This window comes from Panicum hallii, chromosome 7, assembly GCF_002211085.1.
Source record: "Panicum hallii strain FIL2 chromosome 7, PHallii_v3.1, whole genome shotgun sequence".
Taxonomy (NCBI): Eukaryota; Viridiplantae; Streptophyta; class Magnoliopsida; order Poales; family Poaceae; genus Panicum; species Panicum hallii.
Window position 1 is genome coordinate 46,199,651 of NC_038048.1, and position 22,301 is coordinate 46,221,951.

The 22,301-nt window shown below is 44.2% G+C and overlaps 4 protein-coding genes and 1 long non-coding RNA gene across 10 annotated transcripts; 3 read left to right on the forward strand and 2 right to left on the reverse strand.

The window, feature by feature from the left end:
• The first annotated feature begins 2,524 nt into the window (after positions 1-2,524).
• Positions 2,525-7,558, forward strand: LOC112899041 (putative glucose-6-phosphate 1-epimerase). 4 transcript variants are annotated; one of them, XR_003229970.1, is made up of 9 exons: positions 2,525-2,933; positions 4,555-4,629; positions 5,250-5,306; positions 5,388-5,548; positions 5,691-5,831; positions 6,064-6,166; positions 6,250-6,354; positions 6,441-6,701; positions 7,161-7,558. XR_003229970.1 is itself a non-coding variant. In XM_025967370.1 (9 exons), exons 1-8 carry the CDS (start codon positions 2,808-2,810, stop codon positions 6,677-6,679), a joined length of 1,002 nt encoding a protein of 333 aa, XP_025823155.1. In that variant the 5' UTR covers positions 2,531-2,807; the 3' UTR covers positions 6,680-6,701; positions 7,161-7,521. The 4 variants fall into 4 exon arrangements, 2 of the variants coding, with proteins under 2 accessions (XP_025823155.1, XP_025823154.1); XR_003229969.1 differs by having other exon boundaries at positions 2,527-2,933; positions 7,169-7,558; XM_025967370.1 differs by having other exon boundaries at positions 2,531-2,933; positions 6,250-6,349; positions 7,161-7,521.
• A 270-nt stretch (positions 7,559-7,828) lies between these two features.
• On the forward strand, positions 7,829-11,158 carry LOC112899040. Its single transcript, XM_025967368.1, has 2 exons — positions 7,829-8,981; positions 9,092-11,158. Exon 2 carries the CDS (start codon positions 9,115-9,117, stop codon positions 10,390-10,392), a length of 1,278 nt encoding a protein of 425 aa, XP_025823153.1. The 5' UTR covers positions 7,829-8,981; positions 9,092-9,114; the 3' UTR covers positions 10,393-11,158.
• Positions 11,159-12,280: 1,122 nt separating this feature from the next.
• LOC112900184 lies at positions 12,281-15,183 on the reverse strand. The gene is made up of 2 exons (XM_025968962.1): positions 15,020-15,183; positions 12,281-12,586 (listed from the first exon to the last, which is right to left on the reverse strand). The coding sequence occupies exons 1-2, from the start codon at positions 15,102-15,104 to the stop codon at positions 12,396-12,398; spliced, it is 276 nt and encodes a 91-aa protein (XP_025824747.1). The 5' UTR covers positions 15,105-15,183; the 3' UTR covers positions 12,281-12,395.
• Positions 12,847-14,093, forward strand: LOC112900185. The gene is made up of 2 exons (XR_003230158.1): positions 12,847-13,348; positions 13,461-14,093. It is a non-coding gene; the product is annotated as an uncharacterized LOC112900185 (long non-coding RNA).
• An 836-nt stretch (positions 15,184-16,019) lies between the features above and the next one.
• Positions 16,020-21,362, reverse strand: LOC112901340 (ribulose bisphosphate carboxylase/oxygenase activase, chloroplastic). Of its 3 annotated transcripts, XM_025970236.1 has the most exons (13): positions 21,231-21,362; positions 20,584-21,045; positions 20,287-20,372; positions 19,994-20,003; positions 19,619-19,681; positions 19,412-19,525; positions 18,832-18,893; positions 18,263-18,317; positions 17,788-17,989; positions 17,378-17,484; positions 16,998-17,053; positions 16,516-16,608; positions 16,020-16,347 (listed from the first exon to the last, which is right to left on the reverse strand). In XM_025970236.1, exons 2-13 carry the CDS (start codon positions 20,918-20,920, stop codon positions 16,240-16,242), a joined length of 1,293 nt encoding a protein of 430 aa, XP_025826021.1. In that variant the 5' UTR covers positions 20,921-21,045; positions 21,231-21,362; the 3' UTR covers positions 16,020-16,239. The 3 variants fall into 3 exon arrangements, with proteins under 3 accessions (XP_025826021.1, XP_025826022.1, XP_025826020.1); XM_025970237.1 differs by lacking the exon at positions 21,231-21,362 and having other exon boundaries at positions 17,788-17,929; positions 20,584-21,166; XM_025970235.1 differs by lacking the exon at positions 21,231-21,362 and having other exon boundaries at positions 20,584-21,161.
• Between the last annotated feature and the right edge of the window lie 939 nt (positions 21,363-22,301).

Consider the following 22,301-nt stretch of genomic DNA (forward strand, 5'->3'; position numbering starts at 1 on the left):
TCCTTATGAAAAGATTCCATCTTATAAGTTGGTTAGAGACCATCTCAATTTTTAAAATTTTTAAAGTGATCTAACCACTAGCGTAACTACCACCATTTCTTATGATCCTTGGAATTATATGATTAATTGATTTAATACGCGCTTGGCCCAATTAATCCAACATCTCATCGTGCCGTGATGTGGGTCGTCCAACGGTGATGCTTGGATGTCCTGGACGGGTCGCATTGTGCCGTGGCGCGCGGAGGCCTGATTTTAAATGCGTCCAAGGCGTGGCTTGGCTCGGCCGCCGTGTGCGTTCTGCGTTGGCGTTGCATGGTAGAATATCATGTTGCTCGGGGTTGCATCAGAATTCATATCCCGCTCCTTGGTTCTTGAGCTCAGGTGAGCTAGCGTAGCGTTCCCCTCCCTGGATGCACACGTCCCCGTCCGACCTTGGCCGCGCTGCCCCAGGTGAGGTGAACGTGAACCTCCCCGTCAGCGCTATCGACCCTCGGGAATCGACAAATGGACCAGAGGGATCCAATACTCCACCGGTGTGAGGTGTGGCACAGATTGGGATATGGGTGATTCCTCAGATAGCTATTATTTTTTTTAAAAAATAAATACTAGTATGGAAGTCTTAACTTGTACTGTGCGTCTCTTTAGCGATTTGGTGCAGAGTTCTTGTTTTGTTTTGAGGTATGTTTGGTCCATGCTAAGGAAAATAGTAAATCAAACGTTCTCATCCCAGTTTTTGAACGAAGCAAATGGTGGTGAAACATCCCCAATTCACATATGTTAGTAAGACAAACTTTGTCTCCTATCCCATACATGGAGATGAAATCAAACATACTCCACCCTCCATTTTTTTAGATCCTATTTGGATCCATCCAACTAAAATTTAGCTAGATTAAATTTTAAAGCTAAATTTTAACCAGCTAAAAGTTCTCCCAGCTAAATTTTAGCTGGGGTGTTTGGATCCTCCAGCTAATAGATCCAGCTAAAAAATTTAGCTGACTTTAACTGTGTTGAAACATATAAACTCAGCTAAATTTTAGATGGTCTTTTAGTTAGGCTGTTTGGATCTCGAACAGCTAAATTTAGCCACCTAAAGTTTAGGCCCTTAGTCTATCTTCGGAAGCAAAAGAAAAAAAATGCTCCTAGAAAAAGAAAGCAGAAGAAAAGAAGAAGAAGAAAAAACTCTCTGCAATACTATTGGGCTCAATAAGTGAGGATCCATGATGATGGGTTGCATTTGCAAATTGCGATAGCAACAACTTGATTGGAACGCGACGAGACTTCTTTCTCTTGTCGGCTCATCCACTTGGATGCCAGGTCACTTCCCAGGGGAAGTCATTTTCGTACTACACAACACAACACAGCTGGCACTATTATTGGGCCTGCGGAGCGATCATATCTATGGGCCGAGCCGAAATCCCTCCTGGCCACGTTTCGTTGATCCATATGTGTACGATCCGCTGCGTACCATGGGCTGAGACTGAGAGCGAGGTCGTTCTCCGTTTCACGTCACGTAGGCTTCGCTCTCACATAAAGGTGGGCGGCGGACGGTGAAGAAGCCGCCGCCGCCGGCGATTCCTACGGCTTTGACCCGCGCACCAGCGAGTACTACATGATGCGGCCCAGCGAGTGAGCGCGGCGGCCCGCACGCCCTCCGCGCCCACCTGGCACGGTCAAGCCGATCCCGGGTGGGTCGACGTCAGCATCGCGCGGATCGGGATCCGGCGCGACCATCCGACGGCGTGGCGCGAGCTAGGCTACGTCAGCGCGCACCCTAGCCGTCGTGTCGCCCTGGATCTTCTGCTGGGACTCGAGATCTCAGCCCAGCTCCCATCTTTATCTTGCCGATCGCTTGGTGTAGTAGGGGAAAAAAAATATAAAGGATCATCGGATAACACGAGCTGGCTAGTTCGTCTGCACGAAGATACAGCAAGTTGAGGGATTTTTGGGGATAAGATAGTCAGCAGTTTCCTCAGGATAATCGATGGAGCTCGACTCCATTTGTGTTGGGTCGTGTCAAAGCTAGTGGTCTATTTAATCCCTTTTTTAAATGAGGGAAAAAAGGCTACCTCTACCTTTGTTTTGTCTTGTCAAAAGCAGACCATTCCTCCTCGCAAAAATAAAAAGATCAATGCACACAATGGCCATCTTTTCCCTTTTCCATCAACTTTTTGTAGCACCTTTCCTAAAAAACTTTTTTTTTAGCACCGAATGGCGCCTAACTCAAATAACTTTTTTACTCTACGAGCTCACAGTGACAAAATAGTGAAGTGTTCCATTCCCAAGCTGTTGCTCTGTATCTCCATGCACAGTAATGTGCTTGGTATTTAGGAATATACTCCTAGCCAGTACTCCTCTACACGCTGTGCTTGTATAGCGTGGAAAATACTAAAAATGTACATACGCCGACAAAGTACTTTGTTGACACAAAGCAAGTGGGACACTTCCTTTTGGAGTAGAGTACCGTCACTTTATACTTGCAGCAGAGCAGAGGACACCATCAGAATTCAGAACGTACCAGCGAGGCATATCCATGGCTGAGCTGAGCTGAGCAGAAGAAAGCAAAGCAAGCAAGCACACGAGCACACGCTGCCAGAACAGCAAAGTTCGCTGCAGATCGCGATCAGAAAAAGGCATCACAAGATTTGATTATATTTAGGCCCCCCAGCGCAGCAGGAGAGGCAGGCGAGTCGAGTAGGCGCTGTCCGGAAATTCCCCAATTAAGCCCACCTGCCTCTCCGCTTCTCTCCCTCCAGGCTCCACTTCCACTGCTCCGCCCGGCGCGCTCGACGCTGCTCGCGGGAGGGGACATGTCGGCCTCCGCGTCGACGCCGGCCGGCGAGGAGAAGCAGGAGTTGGCGCCCGTGGTGCAGTGCAAGGGTGTCAACGACCTCGACAAGGTCGTCCTCCGCGAGGTCCGGGGCAGCTCCGTCGAGGTACTGTGATGTATTCATCCCTCCTCACCGGCCCTCCCGATCAGCCCGTGCCATATGCTAAGTGTTCCGGCGGCCAGATCCCGGCGCAGATCCGTGGCGCTGGACGTTACGAAGCAGAGTCGGCCGCAGCTGCTGCGCCAGTCGCGTAGTCGGTACTCCGCTGAGCTGGTTGGTAGTACTCTACCAGCGGATTCTCCTATGCGAGATCAGGCTGGCTTCGTCATGGAAGCTCTGGGGCTCCTGTCCGGGTGACAGGGTGTACCAGACCACTCTTCTGATCCCAGTCCGAGTCTGCCCTTTGTATTTTGATCCTTTGTCTTCTCACAAACAGTTACCGAACAATGGTGATACAAAATTTTCACAACACGAGAAGAAGTGGCTAATGTGATCGATCATGGTGTTTCTATAATTCCTGAACATGGAGCCAGATATCCTTGTACTCGGGAAGCAGCCAAGGACTCCGAATAACACAGGGAGCATTTTCAACTCGGGCTAAGCCATTCCTCTGATCACATCCATTACCCAGCCATTGTTTCCATACATACACAAGGCATCAGGTTGAGCGCAACTTGAGATATTTTTATTTTTCTGTTGCTCTATTATTGTGGGGAGCTGGGGACATGGCAGTCATGGTTTTACTGATGATTGGATTAGTTAAACTGTGTATGAACTATAAAGGATGAAAGGGAGCTCAGCAAGATGGTCGTTGAATTTGAACCTTTGGCTAGCTGCTAGAACTGTGGAATGATGACAATGGTGGCATATGATACACTTTTGTATTGGAGGGAAGTGTAAACATGTGTTATGCCATAGTGGCCAGCTATGAATTCGTGGGGATAGCCATCACAGACCATTCATTTGTATGCTTGGCCTCATAGGAGTGGAGTGATTATTTACAGTGATGGTTCAAGCAACTTCCACACCATTTAAAAAAAATCTCATGTTCCATTCTTCTTTTCTCTTACTTCAGCATCTTTAGCTTGGCATTGATGATAATAGATGAGCAGCAAGGTGTTCATTTTGGATTCTTTTCTGCTTTGACACAGTATCTACTCAAGTATCTTGAAATCAAGAAGCAGAATGTTGGTGAGAATGCCATAAGATCATTTAAGCTGATGGATAGAGGACAAGATTGTGCAGAGTGCACAACTTGGCTGTGATATTTGTCTAAGTTGCCTATTTCAGTTGTTGGCCCAGGCACCTAACCTTGCTGAAAATTATCCTTGAATCTTTTCATGCCAATTATTGAACTTGCCATTGCAGAACTCACCTAAACTTGCTTTGACTTGCACCATCTGGATTGACTGGACATTAACTAATAAGCACAGCCATTATATGTTTGGTGAGTCAAAATGTCAGATGAATAACAGAAAGGTATTTGGGCCTAACTAACCAACCACAGAGTGAACTCTATGATTTGTCAAAATAATTAGCAACATGATTTCCAGTACCTAAACATGGGAAATAACGGAACAGAAACAGAACAATACAAATTGCACAAGAAATTATTTGCATTTTGTTGTATCCTCTATGCTGTGTTGATATCTTTTTAGGATTTTTGTTTCTTAACACCTATTACAAACATACAGTCATTTATAATAATTTATTTCATTGCCTTTAGGTGTACCTGTATGGTGGGCATGTGACATCATGGAAAGATGAGCATGGAGATGAGTTACTCTTCGTTAGCAATAAGGTGCTTTTTTTTTGCCTTATAGTCTTTCAGCAGTATTTCAGCTACAGTAACTTTCTTGGGTCTAAATTGATTGAACTATTAGAATTGAAGTTTCATCTTTGGCATGACTATTTTTTTTTTGACTATGACTAAAAAGTTTTGATGCTTGATCTGATCCAGTTTATAGTCTATTCTTTGCCTGAAATTCTTGCTTGTCAGCTGCTCTATCCATCCAACCTCAGTGTGGTATCTTCCCTGTAATGATTTTAAGTTCGTTGCATGCATGCTAACAAACACACACCTATCGTGTCTACCACTCTATTAGTTCAATTCTTTTGGGAAATAATTTCTGTAGCGGTATCGCCAACAAGTTTTATCCTGAGTTATGTGGACTGTTTAACTCAGTTAGTTAAACAATGTCTACAGTAACTTCTATCATTACTATTTCTCATACACCCTTATCTCTTTATTATCACTTGACACATGTTGCCATAATAATGTGAATGTTACCAGTGCTTCTATGTTGCTCTTTTGTGCTTATTGACATGGAACAGTATGGGAATTTGAATATCGCCAAAGTATGAATTGCATTTTGATCTTGATTGCTTGACATTTAATTGTTACTGTTGCTGTTCTGTCAGGCTATTTTCAAGCCTCCAAAAGCTATACGTGGAGGAATACCAATCTGCTTTCCACAGGTATGCCGTTGTCCTTCCAGCACCCTTTTTTCTTCTCTATATCTTCTGCTATATTAATCTTAATTTCACTTCCTGATGTAGTTTTCCAACTTTGGAAATCTGGAACAACATGGATTTGCAAGGAATAAAGTCTGGGCCATTGATACTGATCCGCCACCATTTCCTGTGCCAACCACCAATACAGCTTATATTGATTTAATCCTTAAACCTACGGAAGAGGATTTGAAGATCTGGCCTCATAGGTGAGCTTATCACTTGCTGATATGATTTAATGATACCAATAGGACGCCTGAAAGGCCTATCTTTGTTATATTTCTGTGTGATTTTGTTGCATTAGAAGGCAAGCACAGTCAGCTTTATATTCACATACATATTATATTGCAGTTTTGAATACCGTCTGAGGGTTGCACTTAGTCCTGGTGGTGATTTGATGCTAACTTCACGTATAAGAAACACTAATGCAGATGGAAAGTCATTCTCTTTCACCTTTGCATACCACACATACTTCAAGATTTCTGATATCAGGTATGTTTGTTCAACTCTCATGGCCATCATCTTTGAAATATTAATCTGTCAGCAAAGTTTTTGAAGTAATCTCGTGGCATCATGTTTATCCTCAATCTAAATTCGTCTGACCAGATTCTGGTTTTTAGTCAATATATAATTGTTCGATCTCAAAACTCCTTAATTGTGTAATTATTGTCCTTAAGGGTATAGAAATGTTTTTTTTTTGCATGACTCTATGCTGATATTTCAGTGAGGTGCGAGTAGAAGGTCTGGAAACTCTGGATTACCTAGACAACTTACAAGACAGAGCCCGTTTCACTGAACAAGGAGATGCAATTGTTTTTGAATCCGAAGTGCGTTAACAAAGCATTTTATACACCCTTTATCCACTTGATTTCGCATTCTTACTCAGCAAAGCATATGCAAATTTTTACAGCTGGACAGAATATATCTGGGCACACCATCAAAAATTGCCATTATTGATCACGAGAAGAAAAGAACATTTGTTGTGAGGAAAGGAGGACTTCCTGATGCTGGTCTTGTGAATGCTTATCTTTTCTTTGTTTGCTTGTCATTAAAATCATTCAAGAATGAAGTTCATGAGGTTTCATATATTGTTTGTTACAGTTGTTTGGAATCCTTGGGACAAAAAGGCAAAGGCTATGTCAGATTTTGGCGATGATGAATATAAACGCATGGTTTGTGTGGAGGCAGCTGCTATAGAGAAGCCGGTTACTCTAAAGCCTGGTGAGGAATGGACTGGAAAGTTGGAACTTTCTGCTGTGCCATCTAGTTATTACAGTGGTCAGCTTGACCCTGACCGTGTGATTCAGGATTCAAGTGTCCCAGAGGATTCAATCAGCTAGTCCTTACTGTAATTCTGTGCAGGTAACATTTTTAGTACTAATAGGCCCTACAAAAAGCCTGTTGACTTAGTTAAATACAAACCAAACATAGTACTATGTACACTTCATGTTCTATTGGAGCCTTTTATGTTAAAACTATAGTTGACCAAATACATTTTCTTATGCATGATTGTGTCAAAACATGTGCGAGCAACCTAAATATGATTTGTTGTGTCAGCTGAGCAAACCTGGTTTTAATATTTGTTGATCAATATAGGAAATGCATTGCCAAGAATTATGACAAATCATGAGGTCATTGAGTAAGGATATTTTACTTTGAACTGTGCAGGACGAATGTTAAAGTTGCAACCACATTGAGGAAAACTATCTGATGTGTCTATTGTTGTTTTATTTGTTGGCAACTATAAATATCACATATCATGGACCATATTTTCTACAAATTCTTGATTACCGTGTTTGATTCGTACTAATATGTTTCCAGCATTGCAGGTAGAGCATTATATCATGTATAAGGGACACTGGCAGCAAGGATTGTCACAATGTTTCTTCTATTCTATTCAAATCTTTGTTGTTTTCTATTGGGGGTGCATATCGAACCAAGGGATATGGAATTGGTTTCCTTTTTTGGATCTCCGTGACATAAAGGACAAGTCAGTGTTCATACCCTGTATATGGATGTTTGAGGCAAGAAACATCTTCCATGGGTTGTAAAATAAAGAAAAAAAATCCTCTTTACCGTTAATCCATTGTCTTTAGATGTAAGTTCTATATTAAACCTAGAAAGCAGAGATGTTGTGGAAATGGACACACATAATGTGCAAACTGCTCCAGGCATTGTAGCTTCTTGTGGTTGCAGGACAAAATCTTCTTTGGACTCTAGATGCATTACTTACATGTGCATTTACCTTCCTATGATAACAGAGTAATTTGTCTGTAATAGTATCGAGCTGTCAAAATTTTGTCTGTTCAACAGCATATATGTCAATTAGTTTGGACTGATGGTACTGCGAATATGCATGGCCTGTAAAAAAAAAAATCATCTGTTCAGTAGGGCACTAGTGAGCTTGTCCCACACCCTGGGGGCCTCCATTTGGTTGGTTAATCTGTTAATGGTTTGATAAAATCAAAAGATTTTTGTGGTAGATTTAGTCCGCCCTGTCCCTGTTTATAGTGGATTCAAAGGTGTGAACAGTCTTTGAGTTATATAAATTTGACAGCATGATGAGAGTTCACTGAGCTACGTATCAGTATCAGTCAAGGTTCACTCGATTTGGATGGTGGTTTAATGGGATATCCATGAACTGATAGCTGAAGTGGACAGAGATAACACTTTTAGTTTTAGATTAGCTGCATTTACCTCTTATCACATCCTGTTACATAGGCATGGTTACTGTTGTACAATGTGCATTCAGCTCTTGGTACTCAAAACTACTGTAGCATGGAATCAAAGGCCTGAGTGGACAGAACACGAAAACCAAGCCTTTTTTTTCTGACACGTTGAAGACCAAGCCTTGTTTTCATGACCATGCTCCAATCAGAATCCGAATCATCAAATGATTACTACAGTAGAAGCAAGTGACAGGGCACACTCGAGGCCAGGTAGGCAGGACACGGGCCGGGAAGCGAAAGCCCTCTTCGCTGACGCCGAGCAGAGTCCCACCCTCTCCTGGCCTCCTCTTCTCTTTTCGGCACTCCTGCGCGATCAAATCCGATTCAACGGCCGGGAAAAAACCATCGAGGAAGAAACCCAAAAAAGAAAAAAAAAAAGAGAAAAAAAGGGAGAGAGAGCCCAAGCCGAGACGAACACGAGGAAGCAAGGAGCGAAGCAGCCACGAGCGAGCCCATCCCAACCCACGAAGCAGGAGCAGCAGGCAGCCGCCTCCCCGCGCGCCCGAGCAACGCCGCGGAGAGCAGCCCGCCCGCCGGCGAGCACCGAGGGCGCAATTCGTCCCCGGCTGGTCCCCGACCCGGTTCCCCGCCAATCCCAATTGCTTCCCCCCGCCCGGAGGTCAGCTCAATTCCTGCTGTTTCTCGGATTCGATTCGGTTCCGCCAGGCGCGCTGTCGTCCTCGCCGGAGATCCAGGCGGTACGAGCTCGCCGGAATTCGGCGGGGTCGGGGATCATGCCTCCATTGCTCTAGGGTTTGGGCAAGTAATCGAATTGGCTTGCCAGGCCTCGCAGCCTCTATGCTCGATTCGGGCCTGCCACGCCGCTCCCTGGGAGGCTCCGTGATTTTGCGGCGATTGGTGCGGCGCCAGTGGAGATGAGATCCCCTCCATGGCCGGCGAGCTGGGAATTGGGGTACGGACTCACCCTCTGCAGGAAGCGGCGGAAGCCCTAATGGTTTGATCCTAGCTGGGTGCGGTGAGCTATTCCTGATTCGTGGTTTCTCTACTCTGAATCCCATATAGGCGTTTGCTGGGGTTGTAATTGTATGGACACACTAAGGGAGGAGGCATGGCCAGTGGCTGCACCACAGCAGCGGCAGCAACCACCAGTGCCCCGACCGCAGCAGCAGCAACAGCAGAATGGCCGTATTGATCTCAAGGAGCTGAAGGCTCAGCTGGAGAAGCGGGTTGGTCTGGATTGCTCGCGGCGATATTTTGGCTACTTGAATGGCTACTTATCGGAGAGGCTCAGCAGGCAAGACTTTGAAAAGCTATGCCTGCAGACCCTGGGGCGGGAGAACCTCCAGCTGCACAACCACCTAATCCGCTCAGTTCTCTACAATGCCTACCAAGCAAAGTGCCCGCCTCCACCATCGGATGTGGGGAGACCTGTGGGAGCATCAGTAAAGAAGGTTTCTAAGGCTGCTGAAGTGTTGAATGCTTGCAATGGAGATGCCAGATTGTTACAGGTTCAGGGATCAAGGCCTATTGGCATAGTGCAGGATCATACATTGAAAAACCGGATGAATAACATGGGTCCAAATTGTAGGGTGATTGCTGCTGTCAATCACAACCAGGTTGCTCATGGTGTTTCTGGATCTCTGGAGAATGGTACTCCAAGTCCACTTGAGTTGAAGAGATCAGTGCATTTTCAACAGTGCGAACCTGCAGAGCCATTGGCAAAGCACCCACGCGTGGAGCAGTTGCCACCCAATAATCTGCTCTTGCAGAGAAGTATGAGCAGCACTGCAGAACAGTCCGCTGAAATTTTGAAAAGTCCTGTCCGAGCTCCACTCGGAATTCCGTTTTGTTCAGCAAGTTTGGGTGGTGCAAGGAAATTTCCACCACCACCAACTGGTGCAAGCGAGGGTCGCTTTAACAGCTGTTTTGATCATGGTGGGCTGTCCAACACTGAGTTGCTGCATAGACGGATGGAGAAAACAGCAGAAACACTGGGCTTAGCTGGTGTCACAATGGATAGTGCAGAGCTTCTGAATAATGCTCTGGATAAGTACATGAAAAATCTGATTAGGTCATCTGTTCAGTTAATAGGAGGTAGTGTTCAGAGGAATGCAAGGAAAGGGACGCCATCATACAAGCAGCAGGCTTACGGAAAGCAGATTAATGGTGTCTTGCTGCCAAACCATGTTGACATGCAATCAGGCAGTGGGCCATCAGAAGCCTCAAATGAGATCAGAAGTAATCACTTGATCTCCATCAATGATTTTAAAGTAGCTATGCAGCTAAGCCCTCAGCAGTTAGGGGAGGACTGGCCAGTCCTTCTGGAGAAGATATGTCTATGTTCTTCAGAGGAAAATGACTGACAGATGGCGCTTTTTGACTTCACATGAAGCTTTGTACCATTGTGCTTCTTGGTGCCCATCCGATGTACATTTGAGCTGGAAGTGGCAAGACTACAGGCACAACACAGAATATGCACATACGGAGTCAAGGCAGAATTCTGCTTTTGCGTTCAGCTGTCAGAGTTGTAGTGAAAAGAAGAGATTCTTTTTCCTGATAAATGATGCCTGAATAAAGGAAAACATCTTGTCCATGCAGCTTAGGCCTCATTAGCACTTACAGGGTGGATAGTGTTACATCCGAAAGTCCCAACTTCTATGTAACATCTGGCATAAGGGACTGGGGCAGCAAAATGCAAGTGCTGTCTTGTAACTTATAGGAAAAATGTTCTGTAAGTTTCTAGATCAGGATGTACATTATTGATTGCAAAATTTTCTAGGTATCTTGAGTACTAATTTCAGGGATATTGAGTGTTAATTTTATTTAATTCTTTTGTAACTGTGCTTCAAAAAGTATATGTTAGATCTCTAATCTTTTACTTCTCTCATATGTGGACATATCTGGCTTTGGGGTTAGGTTGGTGTGCCCATACATCTTTTGGCGTTTATACTCTACTCAGGATATATTGATGATGATGCTGTGTTTTATGGTTTTCACATGTCTGAAATGGACCCCATTTCAAAAATTGCGATGCTTGGCTCTTTCTATTATCCAACCTTTATTTTCCTTTTTGAACTATTTCAATATTTTGTTTCGGAGAAAAGACAAGATATCTGGTCTCTGGTGTCATTTTAAGGCTGACAGGAGCATTCACAATTATTATACTGTTATACATTGCAAGTATGTTGTATCTGAACTTTATCTTGTGCTCTTACTAAGAAGGTAGGGGAGGACCAGACGCCCCTGGATAATAGCTGTCTGAATTTCGTAATGTTCTCTGTATTTTAAGTCATCCTGTTCAACAAGACAACAGCGGATACGTTTGATGCTTTATATCTGTGAATGTACATCCATTTCTGCTGGCTATGATATTTAAGATCGCCTTGCAATACTATGTTGCATTTACTGCTGGGACATTACTTGCTAATTTTTTACCTGGAAGATCCCACATTTCTGAAAATTATCTGGCTTTGATGTATACTGTTGCAGTACTGTGTTACATTCTGCAGGATACGTGTGCAGTTTTTTCTTCTTCTTTTGAGACAATTTACATGCAGTTTGAAACGTCTGAATAAACTCTTTTTCTCAATTGTCATTATTGTCTTTTCAGACAGGTAGCAGTCAGCGTCAAACTTATGGAACAAACCTTGCTGCTCATCTCGATGTCCATCTTCAGGTACATTAGTACATATCTATATGCTTGTCCAGTGCAGGAGAAGGGTATAGAAGGACCATTAAACCTATTAAACCTAGTTATAAATCCATGTGTGCAAAACAAGTAAAGATCACTATTGTGTGAGGATGAAGTAGAGAGAACTAGCGATGTGTTATTGTCAGTTATCTGTTGTCACCAATGGACGAATTGTTTCTGAATGTGTAACTGGGTCATAGGAGTAACTTTTACATGAGCCAAATTTGTGGGAATTTGTAGTGGACAACTTTTGTTCATTGTTTGTCTGTCAGGCTATCACTCCAAATTTGGACTAAAATTCAGATCCTGCCTAAACTTCTAGTGGCAACACCCTTGTTCACCCCTAAAATTCCTTGAACTGTGGTTTTGCTTGTGCTTTGCAGGTGCTGTGATCGGTGGTCAACTACGATCCTGAAGCCTGAACCAAGCCATATTTTTCATGCATCATTCGTATTGATTCATTATAGTGTTTTGGGGGGGGGGGGGGGGGGGGGGATGGAACAGAGCTCCATAGCTGCGACACCGAGGAGTGCAAAACTGACTGGTATGATCTATCTCTTCTTTCTTGAAAGATGAAACTGTAAATATTTACATCAACCAAAGCAAAGGAAGCCACATCAGGGCTGTATATACAGCAGAATGACTCTCTCTTCTCTCTCGTCGCAGGGCAGACTCTCAGCAACGCCGGCGCGGATCCATCTTGTGGTGGCGGCGCAGCCAGACGAGCGCACGGGCGCCCTTGGGCGACGGCTCGCGCGCCAGCCTCTCCGTCTCTGAGCGCTGCAGCATCTCCCACATCACCTGCACGTCCTCGTACGCGCACGTCTGGATGTCGTCGTGTAGCTTCACAAGGGCGCCGCGGCCGTCTGAACCAAAAGAAACAGGTATCAGCACAATGCACCAGTACGTTTATTCGCCCGGTTACAGAATACAGAGTACAGTATAGTATAGGGAAAAAACACATAATGATCGATCATATAGTGAGTTGATCTCAATTAATGGATATGACCAGTTGTTTTCTGCAAAAAGAAAAAGAAAGTTCAGTAATTAACAGTAATTTCTATAGGAGGCTAATTGATACTATACAGGTAACTAATCCCTCTTTTGTGTGAGCGTGACAGGGGAATGAAAGATGTGATGGTTCTGGGCTTCTGGCAGTCCCTTCTTGCGCCCGCCTGAAAGATGCCATGGCGCGGCTGCTGGGGCACGTGTTGGTCTCGGCTGCCGCGCGCTGTCCAGGCACTGCTCGTATCCTCGCAGCACCACCAGCAACAGACTCATGACTTCAGTAGTCACGGGGGGCATCAAGCGCGTTGGTCAGACAGTCAGACAGGTCAGTTTATCTGTTCACCAAACAAACGACTGAAATTCTCGTGATTCTTCCTTTCAAAGAAAAAACTCGTGATTGCTGATTGTATGCTATATTATCCCTGATAAGCAAACAAGCAGGGGTTCAACTCGATTTTTACAGGCTAAGCTGGACTTCTAGAAGACGCTTCTAATCTGCTTTGTCCAGGGAGAGGGATGGACGCCGTGCCATACACCTGAATGTCTGGCGTACGCGCCACGCACCTCCACATGAGAAAGTGACCCACGTAGTAATTATTGATTAAACTATGCATGCATGGGTGTGTGACGTCGACGCCAACTACCAATTGACACTAACCAACCACTCAACACAACTCTAAGCCAATCAGTATACTACAGTGCCCTGGACTGACATGTGTACGGGCTATGCAGGATCGTGACAAGTGCGCGTATCCACGTGCCCCCGACGCAAGGAGATGGGCACAAAACCTGGTGGTGCAGTCAGATTGCAGCGATCTTGCTGAAAAGAAAAGGAAAGGAACCAACCAGCCAGCCATTGAAGTCCCTCCTCGTGCATGGATCAACGGAAGAACTGATCATGCATGCTTATTAGTAAGGAAACAATCGAAGCATGCCACGGCGGCATCGCTTCCAGAAGCTGCAGTGCAAAGGGAGGCGACGCCTTGTCGCATTGATGGCGTGTTCGTCGGTGCAGGAGCCGGAGCGTAGCGCGCGGGGGGCGGCTGGTTGGTGTGCAGGTGTCGCTCATGCTGCCGCGCTCATCTCCGGATCCAATTTTATTTTGGTCGTCTCCTACACGATCCAGCACAAGCCTACATATAAATTACACTAAGCTATATACAAAGTATACATGTGTATATATATAGTTTCTACCAATCTGGATGATGACGTCTGCCGGGTTGCCGCCCAGCACGAGCTAGCCTGGCTGCTGTCGGTTTATGTTGCAGCGTCACGGCCTACCTGCTGCCACACTCTTTGAAGAGTCCGGCTCCTGTTGGCCATGCATCCTCGAATTAAATAAAATGAATGCTATGCATTTGTTTATCTCCCTCGACGCATGACCTGCTTGCTACCGAGACGATTTGTTTTGCTGTGCCTAGCTTCTCGTAACGTGCACTTCTAGCAAGCGAGCAAAATACTACAAAAATAGTTTGGAGAAAAGGCCAAGATGTTCTAATCCTAGACTAGAAGAGGGCCATGCACAGCGTTATTGACGGTCACAGAAAACCATCACTCTAAAAAACCATCAGGCTGGCTACTGTAGAATCGTCAAGCCATATGCAACCCACAGTGGTAATGCAGGCATACGCACGGCCATAGTATAAAGGTACAAAAAGGCCATTGTCCGTGCAGACGACGACGTGCAGGCTGCACCGCACCGATCGATGATGCGGTGCATCTGCACGCGGCCACGTGCCGCGCGAAACAACACCACTAGCTAGCTCGGTGCACGAAAAAGAACGCCGCAAACTTCCACGCTTCCATACATGCATGTTGTCCCGATAGAGTACCATGCAGCTCGCGTCGCGCTTTCGTCCGCTTGCACGGGAGCAAAACGACACGGCCACGCATGCCTCATGATGTGCCATATATATCCACACCTCTTCTCGATCACTGTTATTCTATTCTATCTATGCAGTGTGCATGACGATCAGTTCTCAGCTACTGAGACAGGGAAGGCCCATCAGATCAAAGAAGCCGGTGGTTGTTGCTAATAATCACCGGGGAAAGACCAAACTAATCAGGATGCTTAGTTCTAGACTGCTCTACATTGCCATAGTAATCTTACTACCGAAACACTTCAGCGCTAGCTAAACGATGCGAGAGAAAAAATCGGAACTAGCATATCAGCCGATCACAGAGTAAATCAGCCAATGAATGATCAAGGCAAGAGATGGGCATGCGGAGATAGATCACATTCATGAAAAAGGAAACAGACATGCATGAGCAGAAGATGATGATGATCTTACCATCTTTCTTGCGACGCATCCGGGCGGCGACGACGATCCACGCGCGCTTCACCGGCACCACCACCGCCTTCTGCCACCACTCCATCGACCGACTCCGCCGGACAACCGCCGGCGATCGACGACGGCGACCGCTCGCTCTGTCCCCGAGAGAGAGAGAGAGAGAGAGAGAGGTCAGGGAGGAAGAAATTGTAGCTACGGACTGTGTGAAACAGATGGCGGCTTATATAAGTAGGCGGGGAGACGAGATGCCACCTAACCCTGTTGGATACCCTACACGTTGCCTCGGGCCCTGCGCCAGGCGCCCATTCCCAATACGCCCCCCGCGCCATGCCCATGACCTCATCGTCTCTACCTCCCAACGCGGCTTAATTAAGCTAAGCAATCTCTCGTGTGATGGATTAACCTGCTTGTTGATTTCCCACCAGCAAAGGAACCGCAAAAGCCTTCCTTTTTTAAATTTGAACGGATTAGGTTCTGCCTTTATTTGCTAACCATATCTTTATCCAGATTAGTTTGGATCGTTTTTTTTCTTTTGCAAAAATCAAATAGAAATCCCGATGGAAACTAAGCGTTTGTGTCAAGGAAGTCTGAGAATTTCCTAGCGCGGAATTATGACTTCCAAATGTGGCGAGAAAGTCAGATGTAGTATGCGAAATCATATCCTTAGCAAATAGTATTATGCATTTCAAATGCGACATGAATCTACACACGTGTAGGCAGATATATGGCATGTTAGGACAAAAAAAAAGATATATATCTTTGGAATGGCATTGAAATATTGTATAGTTCTTCCGTCAGATAGTTTAGGTAGAGGGATTGATGATGCTCTTTGGACGCTTTCGCTGCATACACGGGACAGGGCAGCTTGTGCCACAGCTCACACGAGTCTGCAAGTCAACCGGACGACTTTTAACACTGCAAATCGAGAGCAACGACGATGTGGATACGCATCGGTCCATTCCATTCTTCAGACTCAAATCATTGCAGGAATTCGAAAGAGGGAGAAAAATGAATCCTTTGTTTCTATTTTCAGATAGATTATGTGTACGTACGTCCGTAGCTACATCTGGAATACAAAAAAAAAATTCCTCGGATATATCTTCCATATGCTTTTTAATTACACTGCTATATACTTGCTAACTTGCACATGCAACTGGAACAAACCGGACGTGCGTATTGCACGAAACTGCAAAAAACAAGTTACACTTGCGTGCTTTGAACTAATCTTCCATGTTCTTCATGTACTCTTTCGACAATTTTGAGTTCATTATAAGTTCTTGCTCCCTCACCAGCGAGCTCCCTGATTCAATCAATGCCTCTAGCGTTTGCTGATCGGGGAAAAAAGATGATATCAGAGTGTTATTGATCATATCACTTGTTTTCTCAAAGTGGATCGAAGAATAAGAAGTCTAACTATAGTAGTAATTGTTAATGAACTTGGTGAAATTCTGCTGGACTATGCAGGCCAGATATGTTGCTTCAAAATCTGAAAATACCTTCGGGGGTATAAATGTTGGAAGCTTCTCTCCTTTCTTTTGCTTAAGAAGCTTTTCACCTAGCTTTTCATGGCCACCAATTTGATCGACCCACTGTAGTGTCAATGAACAATCATATGTTACTTATGCTATGTCAGAACAGCAATTTCAGAAGCCACACTGAAAAAAAATAAAGATCCCCTTTCCACACTGAATGCCCTGCCACCTTTACATATGGGATTCAGAATTGAACTCAAACATTGTCTGTTGTTGCATGGCAGACATGGCTCAGATAACTCGAACTATATATATATACTACCAAGGCAACCAAATTAACTAAAAGAACAACAATGCACCATCATATATGCCACGCATGACGCATCAACTGAAACTAACATACATGACCTGGATTTTGCACATTAACAACATAAAGCCACAGTTTCTGCAGGCCAACAGTACGAATTTAATGTTAATCTCTTTATAAGTTGGGGGAAAAAAGGTACCTCCAAGATAGCCCGATCATATGTCCTGGATCTCAAAGCTCCATAAAAATCCAAAGCTGCGGAAAGTTCAATTGTTTCTTGAATAAATTATTCGAACAATGAAGTGAACTGCCCACCAATATTTTCTCTGGCTCTTGGATAAGCAAATATTTTCTAACAGAAACGAAACATTTGCCGATAAATTTAGATATCAGTTCACTCAAAATTTCATTCGAACTAGATACCAAGCCACTCAGAATTTCAATCAAACATGTCACTCAAATGTATAGCTCAAACTAGAATCGTGTACAACGTCCTTGCAACAATGAATCGTATTCTGATAGACCACCCAAGTTTCAAGCACTACAAAATATATGTAGCAGTTATAGTGAAATAAATACCTTGGTTTGGAAATGTATCTACAATTCTTGATACTTCCTCAACAGATATCCCATCCTTTGTATACATGCCATGAACAATATTAATTATATCTTCACGACCGGGCTGCCTGTTAAGTGCATGTGATCATCACTAGTTGTTGCAAGGAAGCAAAATATTTGTATAGAATAGATTAATAGAAAATAAAAAAATTTGTCTCACGAAAGTAGCACTTTTTTTTTACAGGAAAATTAGCACTTATTTTTAGACCAAGGCAATAACTTTTGTACTGTAGAGAATATGGATGCCAAAACAACAAGCAAGCACCAGACAATGCACTAGGCCAGAAAGAAAGTGAAATATTCTAGTCCAGAAGTTTCAGTTGGTGATGCATCGTTGTACAGGACTACTTCAGAAACAAGAGCAAACATACCAGTAGAATTTTTCCATTCTTCCATCACGAATCAAGGGAGCATATAGAGTTGAAAAATCATTTCCAGTTACTATTATAGGAACTCTGTTTGTAACATCAGATTCTGTCCATTTCTGGCCGATGCTCACCCTGGTAGGATTATCTGCCAGGTTCATCAAAGTTCCACAAACAATTTGATTATTGACTGTCATCTGTGTATTTCCTGGAAAGAAGAGTAACATATAGCACTTAACTTTCTTTCCGACAACTATATGTGTGAACGACAAGCTCAACGAAGATGTAAGAACTATTATTGGCCCCTAAACTACACAGAAGAGAACATTTGATCCTTCTAGAACATCCTTGCCAAATGGCAAGGAATTTATAAAATGGACAGACCAAGTAGCCAAGCTCTTGAAAAATAACCCATAGATCTCCCAACATTCACCACAATCAAGAAGGCAATAAAAATAAATATGTTTATAATATGACTTACCAAATCTTCCAACACCAGCATCTAGGTCATTGATCATCAAGCAACTCAATTTCCCCTGTACCATCCAAAAGCTTGTGAAAAAAGAGTGGGTTGTAGTGAAAAGGAAATCAACAAAATTTACAGCATCTTTAGTCTGATAACTTCTCTAGGAGCAAAACGAGCTCAAAAAAAAAAAACACGCTAGGACCCCAGGAGTAGAATCATCACTTTGAACTATTTACAGTATCAGAACAGTCCTGAATATGGAAGACACAAAAGGCACCAATTTTGGATAACTCAGGAAAACTTTCACTACCTCAAGATAACAATCCTGAGCTAGCAGCTTTCTTGTTAAAGATTTTGAAATCATGTCATGTGGAAGAGTTAAGATAGCATGGCATACTGGAGTATCCCAGATGATTGTAGAACTATTCTCCAATGTATGGAGATAAGAGAAGATAAGTGAATGTGCAAGTTTGCAAAATAGCAGTACTGTTTTCTTTCATGGTCATTACTGACTATTAAGAAATTAGAAACCTGAATGTGAAATGCTCATATCTGAGATCGAGTAGCTGCAAACACCTTCTTACTTGGTTTTGAATTACTTGGGAGGCAGTTCTGTATCGGTCACGTATTAGCCTCCCAGGTTCTCCTGCAAACAGATCAGGGCAACACCTGAGCAACTAACAAAAGACTAAATTCAGAAACCATGTAACCCATGAGCCATGGCGTCTATGACAGTACAAGCAATCACAACTACTGGCGTTGCCATGAGAGCAGGTGAGACGTAATGGCAATTGATTTTCATTTGGTATCTAATCTTTGCAGGCGTTTTCACGAGCATATTCCTAAAATTGATAGATCTGAATAGTACTGGAGTTCACTACTGAATAAAAATTGATTGATAGACATGAAGGTCGATTACAACCTTCTTGGTCCAGAGATGACCCTAATGCTACATTCTATAGCCCTATCCTATCATGTGAAATATTCCCAACATCATGGTTTTATTTTGCTTACTATTGAAAACAAGACATGATTTGTTTTTAACATTTGGAATAAAGTTCATATGAACACGAAAAAAGGGAGTAGCATCTGAACATCAGTTTGGCAAAATATGACAAAGTAATAAAGCACATAGGCATATATATAATTCAAGTGCTTCTTCACCTGCTTTTTCAGATTCTAGTTCTCCAGCAGACATAATAACAGGCTCAACACCCATTGCTCTAAATATAAGTTCAGTTTGGAATGTTTTCCCTTGACCCTTTCCGCCCCAGATCCCTGCATAGTGCAAACAATCAGTTTTGATTACGCTTATAGACTACTTATTCATCAACGTTCACCTACTGAAACAAAAGAAGTAAGTTACTCTACCAAGTATAAGGGGAATCTTGATATTAAGAAGATGTGCAATGAAGTTCTTTACAATATGGCATGCTGCAAACAACAAACAGTCCTTTAGACTTCAGTATGTGTACCTGGAGAAGAAGATTGAGAAATATGTTAAGTAAACCATAGCTTTCCCAGTATCATGAAGAACTAAAAATAATCTGCAAATATGGCTGCAAATTTATCAGCAAAATATGTTAAGTGCAAGAGCAAAAGTACATGGCTGCAAATTTGTCAATACAAGTGAAACAAGCACTTGTTTACTAACTGTTCAGATTTTGATACCTTAATACAAGAATAGATTTTGATACCTTAATACAAGAATATTTGCCAAGCTCCTTTTTACATTAGAGTGCTTACCAACTTTATCCTGCAACAAATGAATCTGTAGTGTCAAAACTTCAACGATCGTATGATAGACGAAACACTTAAACAGGGGAAAATTGGATCTGTACCATTAAAAGATGCAAACTTTAAAACAAATACCATTGAAAGTTTGAACTATAGGAAAGTACCATCAAAAGAATGCTCCGTTATTGATTTCTAGCATTGACGTTAAATGGAAGGGCTGCTCCGTTAGCAGCTGATTAAAAAAAGAAAAACTCACCCCTGACCAACTCACGCACGCACACATGAGCTAATAGTAAACTCACAAGAAAGAGTGGTGCGATGTAGTAATCCCCCTGCAGGTACTCGAATGTTCTGGTTGCCTTCTGCCGGTAATCGAACACAATATCCGCTGCAACCACATTGCACCCAGGCTATCAAAATTATTGAACTGCAGTACTGCACCTCTTTTTTATTTTCCAGGGACATCGATATGTTTGCAAAGCAAACGGAGACAAGCTGAACAAGCATTCTCGTCATATTTGGCTATGTGAATTTATGATGCACGACGCTTCATCGAAACACTGGACTGCAGTGAGCTGATCGGGTGTTTGGGCACTTACAGTCTTTGCCGAGGAAATTCCCAACGAAGAGGTCGTCGACGATGCCGGCCCGGGCACCGACGGCGATGTTCATGTTGTCAGCCTCCTTCCCGAGGCGGTACAGGTAGTCGTCCCCGTCCGCGTCCTGCGCCTCCCACGACGACTGCTTCGACAGCCGCCGGCGCTCCGATCCCTCCGCCTCGCCGCCGGTGGCCGGCTGCGGGGACGAGGGGGCGGACGAGCATCTGATGGGCTGGAGGCGGCCTCGATTCGAGGTTCTGAAGGTGGAGTTGGGGTTACGACGGCTGCGGAAGAGGTGGGGGTGCGGGGAGGCGGCGGCGAGGGAGGTGGTGGCCATGGCTGGGTGTGGCTGCGCCTCGCCGCGGTGTGCGCGTGTGATCGACGGCCGTTGGCGGAGGTGGTGGGCTCGAACAGCACTGGGGGGCGGCCTTATCTGTAACGATCGCTAAGGAACACGAACACCTAAAATGGAAGCACAAAAAGACAGCAATATTCAATCATTCATCAAATTCGCAGTTCATATGCTCGAGATACAGATTCTTTTTTCAGGAAAATGCCATATATAAGCGGCGCGCGATGGCGTTGAGTGGTCCCTCGACAAAACCAAAACGTTTTCTACCAATAGCCCATATAGATTCTTGACTCACAGGGGTGTGAGCGTGAAGAACTCAGAGAACATCCGGAAGACTAAGTTGGCCTTGAAGATCAAGGTGTTCCTTTGGCAGCTTGCCCATGACAAGTTGCAAACAGCTGCTGCCCCTAAGCGGAGGGGGTGGAAAGGGGATATTGCTTGCTGCTTGTGTGGGCGTCGGGAGGACACTGAAAACCATTTTCTTCGGGTGTGTTTGGCACAGCCTCAACCGGCTTCAGCTTTTGCACTGTTTACATACTGTTCATTTTGCTCCTAGGTTTGTGTTCCGGCTTCTCGCTATAGGTTAAAACAGTGTTGCACAGTGACGATCACTATAGCGAAGAGCTGGAGACGAGGCCACCCAAAGCCGTGGCAAGGAGGCCTTCACCCGCTCCCTAGCTAGATTTGTCTGGTGTTGTCTCCGAGAGGTGTTTGGGATTCGATCCTTGTTCTCGGGAGGAGCTGCACCGCTGCACGGGGCGGGCTCTCCCGATTGTTTGGGCCTTTCTCTCTATACAGACCTCATGTGGGCGGCGATCTGGCGTACGCGCAATAAGATGGCGATTGAAAAATCCTTCCCTAACCATCCTATTGATGTGTGTATGCTGCAATTTCATTCATGCAGCAGCAGAGGTGGTGGCGCCTGCTCAAGCCGGGTGACGCGGAGAAGCTTGCAGGGGCGAGGGAGGCGCTGAAGACCTGGCTAGAAAACTACTCTCCAGTTCACTCTATCCCGACCGACATCATCGAAATTTAGAGTGTCGTATCTCTAGAGTTTGCTTTTTCTTTATGTTTCTATGTCAAACTGGTATCCCCAGTGTGGTGTACTCCAAACTTTATGGCTTTCAATATAAGCTGAGATGTTTCTCGTTAAAAAAAGTTGCCATATATGAGAATTAGGGGACTGAAATCTTTTTAACAGTGTCACATTTGCGTAAGTAATAGTCTTTCAATTCATTTTCTCCTCCGAAATTGTTCAGGATGTTTGCTGATCAGATCAGAGAGGGTAATTGTAGATAGATTTTGAGGGCATACACCCAACACAATTGTCTGGCTCCACCAGTGGATAAACCGTGATGTTCCATGG

What these genes read in the sequence shown, in the direction of transcription:
- LOC112899041 (XM_025967370.1), top strand. Translation starts at nt 2,808, where the DNA reads ATGTCGGCCTCCGCGTCGACGCCGGCCGGCGAGGAGAAGCAGGAGTTG. An exon ending in TCCGGGGCAGCTCCGTCGAG is followed by an intron (nt 2,934 to 4,554) that starts GTACTGTGATGT and finishes CATTGCCTTTAG; the next exon opens with GTGTACCTGTATGGTGGGCA. An exon ending in TACCAATCTGCTTTCCACAG is followed by an intron (nt 5,307 to 5,387) that starts GTATGCCGTTGT and finishes TTCCTGATGTAG; the next exon opens with TTTTCCAACTTTGGAAATCT.
- LOC112899040 (XM_025967368.1), top strand. Translation starts at nt 9,115, where the DNA reads ATGGACACACTAAGGGAGGAGGCATGGCCAGTGGCTGCACCACAGCAG.
- LOC112900184 (XM_025968962.1), bottom strand. Translation starts at nt 15,104, where the DNA reads ATGGAGTGGTGGCAGAAGGCGGTGGTGGTGCCGGTGAAGCGCGCGTGG. An exon ending in GATGCGTCGCAAGAAAGATG is followed by an intron (nt 12,587 to 15,019) that starts GTAAGATCATCA and finishes CTTTTGGTTCAG; the next exon opens with ACGGCCGCGGCGCCCTTGTG.
- LOC112901340 (XM_025970236.1), bottom strand. Translation starts at nt 20,920, where the DNA reads ATGGCCACCACCTCCCTCGCCGCCGCCTCCCCGCACCCCCACCTCTTC. An exon ending in CAAGATTCCCCTTATACTTG is followed by an intron (nt 19,526 to 19,618) that starts GTAGAGTAACTT and finishes TGCACTATGCAG; the next exon opens with GGATCTGGGGCGGAAAGGGT. An exon ending in ACTAGAATCTGAAAAAGCAG is followed by an intron (nt 18,894 to 19,411) that starts GTGAAGAAGCAC and finishes ATCTGTTTGCAG; the next exon opens with GAGAACCTGGGAGGCTAATA.